This window comes from Equus caballus, chromosome 12, assembly GCF_041296265.1.
Source record: "Equus caballus isolate H_3958 breed thoroughbred chromosome 12, TB-T2T, whole genome shotgun sequence".
In the NCBI taxonomy this organism is placed as follows: Eukaryota; Metazoa; Chordata; class Mammalia; order Perissodactyla; family Equidae; genus Equus; species Equus caballus.
Window position 1 is genome coordinate 11,430,151 of NC_091695.1, and position 17,856 is coordinate 11,448,006.

General features: G+C 37.9%; 1 protein-coding gene and 1 long non-coding RNA gene across 7 annotated transcripts in view; one reads left to right on the plus strand and one right to left on the minus strand.

Moving 5' to 3' along the window:
- CKAP5 (cytoskeleton associated protein 5) overlaps positions 1-17,856 on the minus strand; it is a 95,181-nt gene that overhangs the window by 21,572 nt on the left and 55,753 nt on the right. For all 6 annotated transcript variants that reach the window (XM_023653981.2, XM_070229403.1, XM_023653980.2 and 3 more), the window contains exons 17-29: positions 15,764-15,949; positions 15,222-15,316; positions 12,864-12,921; positions 12,649-12,774; positions 11,697-11,836; positions 11,380-11,554; positions 10,820-10,933; positions 8,923-9,051; positions 5,045-5,239; positions 4,515-4,650; positions 3,382-3,470; positions 1,489-1,614; positions 123-272 (exon numbers count right to left, since the gene is read on the minus strand). In XM_023653981.2, the coding sequence (XP_023509749.2) occupies positions 123-272; positions 1,489-1,614; positions 3,382-3,470; positions 4,515-4,650; positions 5,045-5,239; positions 8,923-9,051; positions 10,820-10,933; positions 11,380-11,554; positions 11,697-11,836; positions 12,649-12,774; positions 12,864-12,921; positions 15,222-15,316; positions 15,764-15,949 (1,719 nt within the window). The remainder of the gene's footprint in view (positions 1-122; positions 273-1,488; positions 1,615-3,381; positions 3,471-4,514; positions 4,651-5,044; positions 5,240-8,922; positions 9,052-10,819; positions 10,934-11,379; positions 11,555-11,696; positions 11,837-12,648; positions 12,775-12,863; positions 12,922-15,221; positions 15,317-15,763; positions 15,950-17,856) is intronic.
- On the plus strand, positions 4,836-17,542 carry LOC106781439 (uncharacterized). The gene is made up of 3 exons (XR_001378054.3): positions 4,836-4,952; positions 8,331-8,429; positions 17,264-17,542. It is a non-coding gene; the product is annotated as an uncharacterized lncRNA (long non-coding RNA).

The window sequence follows — 17,856 nt, forward strand, 5'->3', positions numbered from 1 at the left end:
AGAAAGCTCTAAACACAGAGAACATGGCATATTCTCAAGTCATGCAAACTTCTGATTATTTCACAGGGCTTAGTATTTTCACACGCCCGAGATACATGCATATTTATCTACCGCAAACTTACATCAACCATGACAGCAAGGGCTTTGTTATGGTGCTGAAAGTCTGAGTGAAACATCTCATCTTGTAACCATTTAGCCACACAGCTGGACATCTGAGCCTTTAGTTGCTCAATGTACTCATCCCGTGGAGTAGTAAAATTCCACTTCAGCACCTGACAAAAACCAGCGAAAAGGAGCTGTAAGACGTCCAACTGAAATGAGGCAGAGAACTCTATTTAAAGCAGCTACAGGAATCTACTTAATAGGATTCTTTTCAATTCAACAAGATTAATTTGTAATTAAATATGAAAGCAAATGTACTTTCAAGCTGTCATACTTCGGGAAGCCTAACTCTGAAAACGAGAATAAATTCTCAGTAATTCTTAGAGAAAAATCAGTGCTCTATTATTATATAACATGTTGGACACTGTTGGTACAACTTTAATAAAGGGAAAATTTGAAATATCAAAATTAAAAATGCACATACCATTCTAGGAGTTTAATATAGATGTACTCACATTGATGCACAAATACCTACATTCAAAGATGCTTACGGCAGTATAGTTTATAAGGTGAAAGACTAGAAGTAACCTACATGTTCGACATAGTGGGCTGGGGATAAAGAGAGGTACACACATATGATGAACCAATAAAAAGAATGAATGTATATACGCATGCAGATATGGAACAACATTTAAGATAATTCAAATATCATTAAAAGAAAAAATAAGATACGGAACAAAGTATGGTATGTTCCCATTTGTGTAGAAAGAGGCCTATATATTTGTACATACATGATCCTATAGTTACGGAATGATATTTTTAGTCATACACATAAAATCTGGTAATAACAGCCTCCCTATGGAGGGAGAGTGGAATGGGGGACACGCTTTCACACGATACTCTGCACTTTTTGTACTGCTTGAATGTTTTTTAAAACAATGTATATATTTTGAAAGATAAACTGCCTAATAAAACCAAAATGACATCAAAAGAGAGATGACTGAACTAGCTATTTATAGTCACCAAATCTGTCTTTTAAGGTATCAGGTACAAGAAGGATTAAAGAAGTAGCCTACGACATACGTGTAGTTGATAAAAATCAATGAATAATTTCCATTCTTTGATTCTGAAGATTTTTTTAAAAAACCAAAATACTTCTATTTCTATTTGGTGGAAAAAATAGGCAGTAGCTCCATTCTGTAGCTTCTTTTCTAGGAATTAATGCTTCCATAAAGTAGTCTTAGAGAAATAATTTATAAGCAAAAGATTCAGTTACTTACTAGATATTTCACAATGCGAATTTCAACAGCAGAATTATTCTAGATTACAAAACAAAACAAAAACAAACAAGCAAAAAATTCCTGAGGATTCTTATCCCTTCCTTACCTTTAATCCTTTTTCATCTTTCATTCTTTGCTCCTTTCCATTTGGAACAACAATAAAAATAGGACCAGATTTGTCTTCATCTTCCTTTAAGCTGGTTTTGCTCGGCGCCTTCTTCCCTTGGGCGCTCTGCAGCCAAGGTTCAGGGAATACTGGTTAGCTGGGCTACTGCTCCTTGGCAACACGATGCTGCTGCCCAGTAAAAGGGCACCATATAACCAGAGACATCTCTGTGTGTTACATTCCACACACAAGACACAGATGAGCCACAGAACCCTGCATATATTATGTTTTTGCACAGGTTTTCTAGAAATGTTTCTAGCAGTATTCTTAAGTCACTGTTGGTTAGTCCTTGGACTGGCATGTAATGTAGTTGGAAAAGCTCTATTATTTTATCATTGGTCTGGGTCACAATTTTTGTTTATTGAATAGATCTTTTCTTTCTTGAAATCTTCAACACCATTATAGCTCTTCATATTAATGACATTTTGAATGGCATTCACACATTTCACATCAATTGAGAAAGACTTTTTGTTTCTCTGCATATAAAATATACTTGTCACATCACTGTAACTGGAAACCCTTTGAATGTTTCTAGAGAAAGTTGCTAGAAACATTTTAAATACTTAAGTTACTCAAGTGGTTTTTAAAAATAATCTAAGATGTAGAATTGTTGCATCAGACAGAAAGAAGATAGTGAACACTTGGTATAGATATTTAAGGTAATATTTGATTTTCATTACCGGAACTATTATTATTATAAACATAGCAGGAGCCCACCACTTCTAGTAGGCCAGAATTTCTTTCTAGTTCAAACACTGAAGTCACTGAGTCAAAACAAATATGAGACCATTTATGTGAAATTGCTTTGTAAACTGCAGAAGACTGGGGAAAAAAAAGTATGGCATTAAGAACAGAGTCAAAAATACTTCAAAGCACTTGTGATCAAAATACTAAAATAAGCACTTGTTAAATCTGGGATGAGGACAGGGAGGAGGACAAGAAAAGAACAGCTTCACTGGACAGTTTAGAAGATAACTACCCACTTAAATTAACTCACTGAGTTACAGGACCCACATACAGGGGAAAGGAAACAAATAATTGTAATATTTAGACGAATGGCCACAGAGTGCCATTCTACAATGAGCATGTAATAATAAATGCACTTGGTAATAAAACGGTTCCTAGTCTTCTTTTTCATCAGTTACATGCAGTTAATGAAATAGCTTCCTCTACTTATACTTACGATTAGATTTACTACTGATTGCACAGTTCTGGAATTTTCCTTTTGTAAGTATTAAATAATGAATACCCTAAATACAGCGACGAGCTCTGAATCCTAATATAGAAACTGACGACAATTTGCTGTGATTCAAAAACTTAAATGAAAAAATACCCAGGGGATATTTAAAGTTAAGCATTTGAACATCTTTCTTGAAATGTCTCACTCTGTATGGATGCTAAAAGGATTTGATGCATCAAAATAAGTCCCCATGGCGCAGGAATGGAAGGTACATCAGAACGCCTTCTAGTGTGACGCTTAACTGTGCCGAACACGAAGGAAACCGATCACCTTCCTTCTCTCAAATCACAGTCAGCCTGAGACATTGTTCTGCCAGAGCTATGCACGATTTCCTTCTCCACTACTGCAAACCTTCCCCAAAGATCTGCATGACAGATACCATGGCAACACCTCTTGAGAGCAGGGTGTCTCTGTTTTGGGGACTTATTAACAATGATCCACAGAAACTTGTATAAATAAATACTTTATAACTTGATAATATCAAGAGTAGTAATGTCCTTCCATATATAATATGATCTTTCCTAACAGCGTGACTCAATGTATAAAACACACTTAAAAGCAATTCTACGTCCAAGCATGTGGCGTTAACATACCTTTGCTTTAGAGGAAACTCCTGGAGCTTTGGCCTTTTTCGGATCTTGCTTGGGTTCAACAGTGCCAGAAAGAGAATCTTCAACAGGTGCTTTGAGGAAAAAACCATGTTCATGCTATAAATATAAACTCTAATATCACGTTATTCTGGGAAGATTAAATATATAATGATGAGAATGCCTGTAGTTTTACATGTATCAATTTATAAGATGTTTGCAGTTAAGATTTTTTTCATCTTTTTTCTCCCTCAAATTCTCTTTAAGCCTAACCTCAAGAAATTAATCAATCTGCATCTGCTTTACCAACATTTAAACTGTAGTTTTAAAACTATTTTCTAAATAGCAATTAAAAAAATCTTTTTGCTAGATTGTTACTTCCTTAGGGTAGGGTCTGTCACATTTGATGCTCAGTATTTACTACAAAGCAAGATTCCAATAAATCTTATAATTGACTATATACTTTGTTACCAACAGTTTTACACATGTAAAATTTCTAACTTCATAGCATCAACAATTTCTATTCCACTAAACAGAATAATATGATTTTGTTTAAGCAATAGGTCTAGAAGAGAAGTGGTTACAGATTAGAGTTTTTTTAATGATGGAATTTTAACACCAGGATGAAGCAATCAAGAATCTTCCCTTAAAGATTAGTAAATGGATCAACAAACGGCCAAGTGTAGCAGAAGGAGAACTCATCTGGGACTAAGGGGAATTCTGTGCTAGTTCAGGCTGGCTGTCTGGCCTTGTGGAAGTCAACTTAATCTCTTTGGGTTTCCTCAGCTATTAATAAAGGGGATTAAGCTAGATGGTTCCAATTCCCTAACTATAATATCCAATAGCAGAAAACAGTTGTGGAAACCTTAAAAATATGATGAAATACTCGCTTTGTAGAGTATCTCAACCTGCTACTCCAAAATTCTTTTTTGGACTTAGAAACCAAATTAGTCATCTTTGTATCCTCAGCACAGTTCCTAGCATAATACTTGACAAATGTTTGTGGAAGGAGGGTAAGGAGAGAGGGAGGGCTTGGGTTCTAAGTTGTGAGGAAACATGGTAAAAATGAAGGCTGGATTTCTTTCTAAAGTTCCCTTGGGCTGCCTCCTTCCCCAGTAAACCTCTCAAAACACAGTTACCTGAGGCAGGCTGGAATTTGGCTGGTGCTGAGCCTCCCATTGGTTTGGAAGTTGCTTTAGCAGTTGCAGCAGGCTTGGCTGGCATGTTAGCTTTGGCTTTCTCTAGCATGGCCAACACCTGATCTTTAGAAGTTGGCTACGGAGACAGTATAACAGAAGAAGTGAGAGGCCACATAAATGATACACTCATACTGTGCTTACTCATAGATCTGCTGTCAAACAAACCACTGTGCTCCTAGTTTTGAAATACCAATGAAGTGTAAGGGAGGCAGCTCATAAGGCAAGAGAAGTAAAACATTATGATGTCACACTAAATTAGCTACCATTCTAGAAGGTCAGTTTTCACTTCTGCAGAATCAGCAGATTCTTTAGAAGTTCTACACTGCTAAATATCATATTTTTGCTCTCAATGGGATTTCAAGCTTAAAAGCCTAGGAGGTAATATGATCTTTTGCCTATATAAATTCACGTTCAATATTTTTCTAATGGCTTTTAACAACAGCAGCAGTAGCAACAACAAGAAGTAGCACCTTTAGTTTCCCAGTAGCCTTGGCCATTTTCTCATATCCTAAATGCATCATGAAGAACGGCAAGGCATCTTGGGCCTTCTTTCGCACATCTCCGTTGCGATCCTCTAGGCAGGAGTAGAGATGAGGAACACAAAGGATAAGGTCTGTGGGGGTGGAACGAAGAGTTGGTAGTTTCTCAGCCAGCCAGCCCAGAAGCTGCCAAAAGAAACAAAGACCAGTTATAACTTCAGGTGAAAATTATTATTTATGATCTCAAGCTTGGTGATTTTATCAGCACCAAACACTGAATTAGTTCTTACACTACAACTTTCCCATTTGAAATCAGTAATTTTCATTGTTCAAGAACTGTGCTATATTTAAATAACATATGCAGAGATGACAATCTTCTTGAAGATAAGGATACAGTTCTTTGGATCATATTTGGAGATTAAATTATAAAGTTTTAATAGCTCAAATCATTTTAAAGACGAGAAACTTTTCTTCTTTTTTGAAATTCTAGAGAAGATGCAAAACACTTATTTATTTGATCAGAAGATGACAAGTTCTAGCAGGACTTGTTTTCAGCCTTACAGCAAGTTTTTCTTCATACCTCTAAAACAATTATGTTTCTTTTTTACCTGCAAATTTTACTGAGGCGACTAGATTCAAATGCAGTAATAAGAAATACTACAGAGGATCCTATGCACCCTTTACCCAGTTTCCTCTCATAGTAACACTTCCTGAAAATCACTGTAGGATCAGAACCAGGATACTCACATTGATACAATCCACAGATTTGTTCAGAATGCTCCAGTTTTACTTGTTCTCATTTGTGTGTGTGTATATTTAATTCCATACAATTTTATCACATGTATGTTAGTACATCCACCATCACAGTCAAGATTTTGGACAGTTCCATTGCAAGGATCCCATTGTGTTCTCCCTTTTATAATCATACCCATCTCCCTCCTCCTTCCTCTCCCTAATCCCTGTTAACCACTAATCTATTCTCTGTTTCTAAAATTTTGTCATTTCAAACATGGTTGTAGACATGGAATCATAGTGTGTGTTACTGTTTTGGATTGGTTTTGGTCACTCAGCATAATTCCTTGGAGATTTATCTAAATTGTTGCCATGTATCAGTGATTCATTTCTTTTATTGTTAAACAGTATTACACATATGAGCATACAACGGTTTGTTTAAACATTTAGCTGATAAAAGGCTATCTGGGCTGCTTCCAGTTGTTGGCTATTATGACTGAAGCTGCTATGAACATCCGTGTATGGAGTTTTGTGTAGACATAAATTTTCATTTTTCTGCAATAAATGCCCAAGATCGTAATTGCTGGGTCATACAGTAACTATAAGTTTAGTTTTATCAGAAACTGCCAAGCTATTTTCTGGAGTGACTATACCATTTTACATTTCCACCAGCAAAGTGTTCAAGTTTCTCCATATCCTCTCCAGCATTTGGTGTTATCACTATTTTTTATTTTAGTAATTCTGATAATTGTGTAGTGATATCTCATTGTAGTTTTAATTTATATTTCCCTCATGGCTAATAATGTTGAACATCTTTCATGGGCTTATTTGCCATCTGCATGCATAGCCTCTTCAGTGAAATGTCTGTTCATATCTTTTGCCCGTTTTCTAATTGTTTTTTTTTTTTACTGTTCAGTTTTGAGAGTTATTTATATATTCTAGATAATAGTCCTTTACCAGACACAGAGTTTGCAAACATTTTCTCCCACTGTCGCTTTTCATCTTCTTCAAATGGTCTTTTGCAGAATAAGTTTTTAATTTTGATGAGGTCCAATTTATCAATTTTCCCTTTGATGGACTGTGATCAAGTCTAAGAATTCTTTGCCTGAAGAACTTTTATACCCTGAAGGTTTTCTCCTATGTTATCTTTAAAAATTCTAGGTGCCAGCCCCGTGGCACACCCGTTAAGTGTGCACGTTCCGCTTCTCAGCGGCCCGGGGTTCGCCAGTTCGGATCCCAGGTGCAGACATGGCACCACCTGGCACGCCATTCTGTGGTAGGCGTCCCACATATAAAGTAGAGGAAGATGGGCACAGATGTTAGCTCAGGGCCAGTCTTCCTCAGCAAAAAGAGGACTGGCAGCAGTTAATTCAGGGCTGATCTTCCTCAAAAAAAAAAATTCTATAGTTTTATGTTCTATATTCAAGTTCACAATCCATTTTGAGCTAATTTTTGTATAAGATGTGAGGTGTAGGTTGAGATTGATTTTTTGTCTACGGATGACAGTTGTTCCAGTCATTTGTTGAAAAGGCTATCCTTCCTTTTTCCACTGAATTACTTTGATAACTTTGTCAAAAATTAGTTGATCATATTTGTGTGGATCTATTTCTGGGTTCCCTCTCAGTTCCACTGATCTGTGTCTATCCTCCCCTTCCCTTCCTCTACATCAGTGTCTTGATTATGTTAGCAATATAGTAACCCTCATATATGGTAGAGTGATTCTTTCCATTTTTTTCTTCTTTATCAAGATTGTTTTAGCCAGAATTTAAATTTTAAAATAAGCTTGTCTTTATCTATTAAAAAAACTTGCTGGGGCCGGCCAAGTGTCATAGCGGTTAAGTTCACATGCTCTGCTTTGGTGACCTGGGGTTCGCAGGTTCAGATCCTGGGTTTGGACCTACATACCGCTCATCAAGTCACGCTGTGGCAGCATTCCACATACAAAAAAAGAGGAGGACTGGCACAGATGTTAGCTGAGCAACAATCTTCCTCAAGCAAAAAGAGGAAGACTGGCAACAGATGTTACCTCAGGGCCACTCCTCCTCACCAAAAAACCCCCCCAAAAACCCAAAAAAACCAACTTGCTGGAATTTTGATAGGAATTACATTAAACCTATAGATCAATTCCGTGAGATGTGACATCTCTGCTACGTTGAGTCTTCCAAATCCATGAACACGGCACGTCTCTCCAATTGTTTGGGTCTTCTTTGAATTCTTTCATCAGTATTCTGTAATTTTCAGTATACATATTCTGTATTTGTTTTGTTATCTAAGGATTTCATTTACTTTTGAACAACTGGAAGTGGTATTGTTTTTAATTCCAGTTTCCACATGTTCACTGTATTATAAAGAAATGTGATGGATTTTTGTGTGTTGATTTTTTTATCCTGCAATCTTGCTGAACTCAATTCTGGATTCTAGAAGTTTACTTGTAGATTCCTTGGGATTTTCTACGTAGACAGTCATGTTATCTGCAGTTGGGATAGTTTTATTCATTCTTTTCCTAACCTGTGTGCCCTCGTTTCTTTTTCTTGCCTTACTGCAGTGCTTAGAACTTGCAGTACTATGCTGAGAACAGCAGCGAAAGCGACATCCTCGGCGTGCTCCTCACCTGCGGGGGAAGCATCTCGTCTTTCACCACTAAGTATGATATTATCAGTAGAGGGTTTTTTGTAGATGCTCTTTAACAAGTTGAAGTCATTTTCTTCCATTACAAACTTGCTGAGTTTTTATCCTGAATAGGTGTTGGATTTACTCAAATCCCTTTTTTGTGTTAGCTGATAGGATCATGTAATTTTTCTTCTTTAGCCTGTTGGTATGATGGATTACATTGATGAATTTTTGAATACTGAACTCTACTTTTATGTTCTGATTAAAACCCCTTATTTTACCATTTAAAAGCTCAAGAAAGGAGAACATTTCACAAAAAGGCTAGTCCTTTAAAAAGTTTTATTGTTAAAAAAGCATATGAAAGGAAAAAAGAAGCACATGAATATGAAAGCCCCAGGAATTTGGTTTCACTTTGTCAACCATTTGATACTGAAGCTCATTCTATCCATACGTGAGTATTTATTTGGCAGGTCCAGTCCTCTAAGAAGATCAGAGACACAAGTAAAGCACATATTTGCAGTACTAACCTCTTGCCTCAAGAAAGGGTTTTCCTTTTTGAGTTCTTCAGAAAGATCTTCTCCCTCCAGCCATTCCTTCATGCCAGTCTGTTCTGCCCAAGCATTCACAGTCGCTAGGGCAGCAGCTCGAACATTGTTCTGAAGGGAGGAGAGAATTAGCAAAGATACCATCAATTATGGTTTAGAGGTAAGGAGGGCAGAGCTTGTCACTTTGTGAAGATGAACAACGGGGGTTTCTCTAAGGTCTACATTAACACGCTTTGAACCATCTTCTGAAACAGAATCTAGTTCCACAGTTGTACTAAAACTTCAAAGTAAAGTAGAAACATAAAACTCCAAATTGTGAAGATCTTGTACTCAGTTAATTAGGCAACACAATGACCTGGGCATAAAATATCACGTAAGGTGAACGAACTCTTAGGTTCTGTTTCCTGAATCTCTGGGGGCTCTTATGTCCATGGTTATCTGCCAAAGAATGTAATTCTACACGTTAGTGGACTCATAATGGTTAGACTGAAATTACTAATAATTTAACTGAACATTTTTTTTTCTGTTTTGTTTTTTGAGGAAGATTAGCCCTGAGCTAACTAGTGCCAATCCTCCTATTTTTGCTGAGGAAGACTGGCCCTGAGCTCACATCCGTGTCCATCTTCCTCTACTTTATATGTGGGATGCCTACCACAGCATGGCTTGCCAAGCAGTGCCATGTCCGCACCCGGGATCCAAACCGGCAAACCCCAGAAGCAGAACGTGCGAACTTAACTGCTGTGCCACCGGGCCGGCCCCTTAACTGAACTTTTTAAAAATTAATTTGCATTCATAGAATGAGAAGGATTTATTGACAGAAAAAATATTAAAAGAGCTCAATTCCTCACATTAAATAAATTACACAAACAATAAAGAGACATTCAAATATTCAGTCTAGGGCTAGATATTAGAGGCCTACAACTTTCAATGAGACTAATTCTAGGACTGTGAAACCACAAGTATCTTACTGAAGTGCTAGAAATCCTGCTCTAGTGGTTCAGGGAGAAAGATAGAAATAAATACATCCAAAAATCCATATATTTATTTACTCTTTTTTTTTTAGATTTTATTTTTTCCTTTTTCTCCCCAAAGCCCCTCCAGTACATAGTTGTATATTCTTCGTTGTGGGTCCTTCTAGTTGTGGTATGTGGGACGCTGCCTCAGCGTGGTTTGATGAGCAGTGTCATGTCCGCGCCCAGGATTCGAACCAACGAAACACTGGACCGCCTGCAGCGGAGCGCGCAAACTTAACCACTCGGCCACGGGGCCAGCCCCATATATTTATTTACTCTTTATACCAATACTTTTTTCTCCCCTCTGAGGAAGATTAGCCCTAACCTAACATCTGTGCCAATCTTCCTCCACTTTATATGTGGGTCGCCTCCTTAGCATGGCTGATGAGTGGTGTAGGTCTGCAGCCAGGATCTGAATCCGTGAACTTGTGCAACTGTAACAGAGCACGCCAAACTTAACCACTATACCACGGGGCTGGCCCCCTACACCAACACTTCCAATAATGATGTCATAACAATAACAGCGACCATTTTTTGAGTGTGTGTGTGTATGTATATATACATATGGGTACCTTATGTACAGACTCCGATTTAATTCTGTAAGAATGAAATTTCACAGATAAAGAAACAATCTCAGAAGATAAATAATTTATCTAAAGGTCACAAAGCTACTAAGTGACATATCTGGTCACATTAATACTGCCTGGGAGGTAAACATGTTTACTATTTTCCTCCTAATATTCTGTTCTCCGCCAGGTTTATAAACTGCTTACATGTGTCTCAAACGTGAGAAAGAGAATTATTCTTAGCCCAGGAGTACGGCTGGCCTGTTCCAGAGCAGGGCTGTGGAGAAGAGTCAGGTTTACCTTGCTGTCTCCGAGGACTGTGATGATAGGGATGCCTAAGTTCTTGACATGTTGCTTGATGTTCGGGCCCATGGCCACTGCCAATTGCTGGAGGATGTTCAACGTCTGCTGCACCTGAGTGGAAAGAGCCAACACTCTATGTTCAAGTCAGGAGCGAACCGTGTTCACAGTTTTGCAAGTTTGCTGCTATACAGGCAACGCAGTTGCATGTTTCTGGCCTACTTAAGAGAAAGGGAAATGAGCTTGTTATGATGCTACTCTAATTAGCTTAAGAAAATCCTAACATAAAAAGCCAAATTTAAAACTTAGAAATTAAGCATGTTCAGGGTTTTACATAAAGATATTTAACATTAGAGTCCTGTAAAAAGCAATGTGATTAATAAACCAGCCATCTACCAACATATCTGGAGGCACACATCAGAAATTAAAGGAAGCTATTCCTAGTTCAAAGCAAATAAAGTGACCACTCATTTTCTTGCTGGTGAAGCTTACACTGAAAAGGAACCTCCTGCAGGAGAGAGGGGGGAGAGAAAAGAACCGGCATATGTTGTTCTACGTACCAAGATTTTATTTGAATCATTGAGACGACCCTTCAAGGCAGCTGGAAGTTCACCTATATTCGGTTGGATAAATTTTGCTTCATTGATAATAGCTGCTACTTCATCTAGGCCTTCTTTCCTGATCTTCCAATTTTTGTCACCAATCTTAGACACCAACTCTGAAGTGATTTTATCACTGAAGAAACAGAAGACAGAACCCTTAATTCCAGACTCCTAAAAGAATAATGATGTCAAAGAAGTACCCTTGACTGAGAAAGAGAAGGCACCATTAAGAATTCAGTATAATAGCTCAAATAAACCATTTGCAACAAACCTACCTGATTTCTGTTCTTGGCAAAAGATCTACAACATCATTGCCCGCATCATCGGGTTCGTCTCCATCTTCTCCTTCATCTGTACCACTTGTGCTGTGTTTGGAAATCCCTCTGGTTGGAGCAGGTGGGCTCTGTCCCTGCATCTACACACACAAATAAATCAGTGAGGCTAATGAACCTGGTGAGGGATATGAGAACAAACAAGTTAGAGAGTGGTGCCTATGTCAAACTTTCATACTCCTTTACAATACACAGGACACATTTCAATTCCTATTTAGATTCCAATTTTGAGACTACAAAGCCAAAGGAATTTTTATACAAACCTATTTGAAGTGACTTCTCAATCATCATCTTTTTTTTTTTTTTCCTGAGGAAGATTAGCCCCAAGCTAACATCTGTTGCCAGTCCTCCTCTTTTTTTGCTTGAGGAAGATTAGCCTTGAGCTAACATCTGTGCCAATCTTCCTCCACTTTATATGTGAGTTGCTGCCACAGCATGGCTGACGAGTGGTGTAGGTCCAGGCCCAGGATTCAAACCCCCAAACCTGGCTGCTGAAGCAGAGTGCACTGAACTTAACCACTACATCACAGGGCTGGCCCCATGAAGCTGTCTTTTGGCTTGTATGCTCAAGACAAGCTAGAGCAAGTCTGCCAAAACTTAGCAATTTTGATTAGTCTATCTGAGGAGGGTCAAGTTTCTTTTATTTAAGAATTTTTTAAACGTTATATTCAATGTACTGTTTGAATAGGTAGTAACTTTAAAATTTTTGAAAAGAAGAAAATCTGCCAACCTATACCACATTCTCTTCCACATAGGCTTTTGCTCAATTTCTTATGAATTCTTCCCAAGGATACTTTATGCATATAAAAGCAAACACAAATATTCTTCATTCCAAAGGGTTAGTATGAACATTCTCAAGTCCACCAATAGACTGTATCATTTGTGGAACCTTTACCTTCTCAAATTCTGCATCTATCTGGGATAAGAGGGCAGGCTTCTCATCCTCAAAGAACATTCGCAAAGAGGGACCAACATACAGATACATCACGCCAAGTAGGGTGATGGCAGAAGTCCTCACAGCCTGGCAGACGGAACAAAAAGAACTTTACAAACCAGAGCAGAGCCACAAAGACGGCTGTTCTGTCCCTATATGTGCTGGTGTGGACTCACTGGGTTTGTTGCAGCAAGAGCTGTCTTCACATTGCTGATGAAAGCTTTCACATTCAACCTAGAAGAAATAACATTTAGAATTAAAAACAAATGAAACCCTCAAAATGCTCAAGAATTTCATGAAGCCAGATTCTAGAACTGGCTCACTTTGGCTGTGTCCCTGAGTCTCACCTATACTCTCTTTCCACAGTCATTTAAAGTGAGCTTTAAATACTATGTGCTAATTACTCCTAAATCCTGTGCTGACTTCTCTCCTGAAGTCCAGATTCTATATCCCACTCCCTTTCTGACACTTCCATTTCTATGCCTAGTAGATGTCCTATATCTGTCAAAACCAAACTCCTCATTGTCCACACCCCAACCCCAAAACCTATTCCTCCCACAGCCTTCCCAACCTCAGTAAAGAGCAATATCACTCTTCTAGTTGCTGAGGCCACACTTAACTCCAGAGTCACCCTTGACACCTCTCTCTCTTATGCCCAATATCCTGTTCAGTTCTACTTTCAAAACACAGCCTGAGTCATAATACTTCCATCTCTATAAACTATGTCTAAGCCACTGTAATTTCTGACAGGATTATTCCAACAGCCTACTAATTAGTCTCCCTGCTTCTGCCCTTGATCCTCACTATCTGTTCTCTCTGACTGTAGTCACAATGATCTTGCTACTCTTCTGTTCAAAATCTTCCAACGGTTTCCCAACTTATTCAAAACTCTGAGGCCCTGCATGACCTGGCCCCTCACTCATCTCAGTCCAGCTACATTCCGAAGAATAATCATTCCTTGTTATTTTTAAATACATCACACGTGCTCCTACCACAGGACTTTTGCAATTGTTGTTCCCTTGGTCTAGAATGTTCTTCTCCCAGATTGTCACAGCTAGCTCCCTCATGTCTTTTTTTGTTTTTTTTTTAAAAGATTTTATTTTTTTTCCTTTTTTCCCCAAAGCTCCCTGGTACACAATTGTATATTCTTAGTTGTGGGTCCTTCTAATTGTGGCATGTGGGACACTGCCTCAGCATGGCCTGATGAGCGGAGCTATGTCCGCGCCCATGATTCAAACTGGCAAAACCCTGGGCTGCCACAGTGGAGCGTGTGAACTTAACCACTCAGCCACGGGGCCGGTCCCCTCCCTCATGTCTTGAAGGTCTCTGCTCAAATTCCATAGGTTCAGGAAGGACTCTTGTTTCACCCTATAGAAAACAACACATCCCAACCACTCCAAGGTGATACCACCTAACCCTTTATCTTGCTTTATTTTTTATACCTCCTGATACATTTTTTACTGCTTACTGTCAGTTCCCCTTACTCAAATAAAAGTCCAGTGAAAGCAGGAATTTAATCTTATCCATAATGTATTCCCAGGGCCTGGAACAAATGACTGGAATATCACAGGGGCTCAAGATGTAGTTATTGAATAAATGAAAGATCACAGATGAATAAAAAAGAGGAGAATATTCACCTGGCTTTTATGTCACGCCAAGAGATAAATTTTACATCAAAGACTACACATTAAGAAGGAATTATAACAACACCCTCAACTATGAGAGGACAGCACCACAGATACTGACCTAACAAACAATTCTTTGCTTGAATGACAACTTCTAGAGTTGTAGTTCTTCACTTGGTAGAACTCAAAATACTGGTTTGCAAGCTATTAAGAGGCACGTTGTGATAAACAGCAAGGCACAGCGAAAGGCAACACAGCACAGCAGTCACAGAATGCTTAGATTCAAATCTTTGGCTTTGCCACTTCCTAGCTGTGACTTGGGGAGATTATTTAAGCTTTCTGTGCCCTAGTTTCTTCATCTATAAAACAGGGATAATAATACCTCACGTGGTTTTTATGAGGATTAAATCGAACGAATTATTACTTAGCAAGTACCTGGCAGAAAGTAAGCTCCATAAAATTTCATTAGATAAAATAAACAAATGTGTTCAATATGCAAATAAATTTGGGAAACAGTGGGGTGAACAAGTTAAGCAAGCTTCTCTACTGCATGACCTTGAGAGCGTTTAATTCACCAATGTGCACTATGGATCCTTAAACAAATACGATCATATGTAGTAATTTCCAAATATATTTCACTAGAAATCCTTGGAACTGGCTTTTCTGTGGGACAGTTATTAACACTTGAGGAAAAATAACTTAGGGACCTCTAATGTTAGTGGATATCAAAATGCAGGAGCACAAGCCAACACTGACTTTTGAGGAGCAGAGGTAGTTTTGTTTTATATAAACTGGACAACCCAGTTCTAGCTTCTCAGAAATAAGCAGAAACAGCTACAACAAATATAATCACCAGTTAGAGATTGCAAAGCATTTCATTATTTTGTACTCAATTTCTTTCTGACTTACCCAGAAAAACCAAATTCTTTTATTGCATTTGACAGCCAATTCAGGGTTTCTGATTGATTCTTGGGATTCTTCTGTGAGAAAGCCATTGACATAACCTGGAGCAAGAGAAAACAAAAAACAACAGATCTGTGTTTTCATTCATATTTCCTCACAGAATTATGGCATGACATTAAGGTAGGAATAAATGAAACAGGCTTTGTCTGATGCTAATACAACTGCAAGAATGCCTTAGGAATGAAATATTTAACTTCCACAAGAAAATGAGGTAAGTGACAGCAGTATTAAAAGCATTCTGGACTGTTTACAACTTTTCATTAATGATCACTCTGGATTATAATGTCTTAAGAGAAAATTACTCTTTAAGAGAATATTCTTGACTAAAGTAAATTTTAATTATCAGGCAACAGTATATTATTAAAGGTAAAAATTAAAATGCAGTATCAAAAACAGTTTTACTTGAGAAGAGAAGAACTAAAGTTTAATTAGTAATCTTAAATTAAGATTTGGGAAAACTTAGGGAAACAGAGCTCCATGTCACGAACCTGTTCAGCCGTCCACGGTAACATACAAGCTTCGGCTATTGCTGTCATAGCTTCTTTTGCATTGTTCCCGCATTTCACATCTCCAATCTTGTCTACAAGGCCATCTAAGACAATCTGAGCTGAAGTTTTGGAAAAATTTCCCTTCTGGGCAATCAAAGCAACTATGTGAAGCTTCATCTGCATCACCTGAACACGGATAAATGTGATAAAGTTATGAAAGCCAAAGACATTTATTTATTTACCTATTTTTATAGCAGCCTGAAGATGTCCCACAGTTAGGGATGGCTGAGAACATGACCAAACTAAAATCAGAATTTTAAACAAAGAACTAAAATAATTTTCATCCTTTAATTGTTATCAATTACATAGCTAACTGACAGCTAAGAGGAAAAAAGTCAAACCACTCAATGTTTTAAAATATTAATAAGCAATGTTACCTACATGGAAAGTTTATGAATTGAAAAATTACTTTCTATATTCTCCCTCTCTTATGATTATTTGCATATAGTACTAAACACATCCTGAAATATATAGTAAATGACCATACCAACGGCACAACTCAGAATTCCTACTAGAGTCGCCCACAGAAAAACTACAACCCTCATGCACATACACACAACAGAACTGGAGAGATTTAAAGAACCTGCAGATTTTTAAGTGGAAGAATGGAAGAAGCTGTGGAAAACAATTTAAAGATGTCAATGCGATAATGGCAGATGTATGGGACTTGGGATCCTTTTGCCCACAAATATTTCTCTTTGTCTTGTTTGAATATTTAAATAACAAGTGTGAGAGAGGGTGTAGAGGAATTGGAACCCTCTTGCACTGCTGCTGTGAATATAAAAGGTGCAGCCACTTTGCAAAATAGTTTGGCAGTTCCTCCAAAAGTTAAAGTTACCACATGACCCAGCAATCCCAATTCTGGGTATATACCCAAAAGAATTAAAAACGTGTTCACACAAAAACCTGTACGTGAATGTTCACAGTAGCATTATTTGCAATAGCCAAAAAGTAGAAACAAGGCAAATGCCCATCAACTTATGAATGGGTAAACAGTGTTGTATATCCATACAATGGGATACTGTTCAGCAATAAAAAAGAATGTAGAGTTGATACATGCTACAATGTGGATGAACCTTGAAAACACTATGCTAAGTAAAAGCCAGACACAAAAGGCCACATACTGTATGGCCCATTTATATAAGACGTCCAGGAGAAGAAGCCATAGAGACAGAAAATAGATTAATAGCTGTCAGGGACTGGGGATTTGAGGAAGAATAGAGAGCAAGTGCTAATGGGTATGCGGTTTCTTTTTGGGGTGATGAAAATATTGTAAAATTATATAGTGGTAGAAGTTGCAGAGCTATGTGAATGTACTAAAAACTGCTGCATTGTACACTCTAAAATGGAAGGTTTTATAGTCTCAATAAAGTTGTTACAAAGAAAAAAAGAAATACATATATATATAAAATTATCTCTTGTTATTGATCTAACACACAGGAGGGAACCAGCTCAGATCAAGTGTGCTGCTTTCACCTATCTGAGAAGCTGCATAAAGAGGAGCTTCAGAAGTGGTGTGACGGGGATGAGAGAACATTCTGGCGTAGGAAGGCTCTGTGGAGTTGGAAGGTATGGATGAGGTGCTGGAACACCATGCTAAGGGAACACAGTGTGCGAGGGAGCTAAGGGATCCTAAAGACAGAACAAGAGGTTGCAGAAGAGAAGCAAAAAAAGAGACTAGCAGGATGCCAAAAATAAACCTGACACATTTTAAACTTTTGTTTTGCATGAGGTCTATGTTTATCTAGAAGGGGAAAAGGAAACTCTTCTCCTTTTCCTTCCTCTATCACTTTCCCATACTTCCTTTTACACCTACTTTTTAGACTAAATAACAGTACTGCTAAATTTGATCTCTATCATCTCTATTAATGAGTTGAACTGACAGTGTGGTAATTTTTCATTGGCAATTTAAAGAAGACTGCATTTATCATTTGTCCAAATAAATAAGAAAGCTATCTCATTGTTTATCCTTCCCTTGAATATGTAAAGATTACAGTACAGGACTTCTAGGCCTAAACAATGAGAAGAAAAAT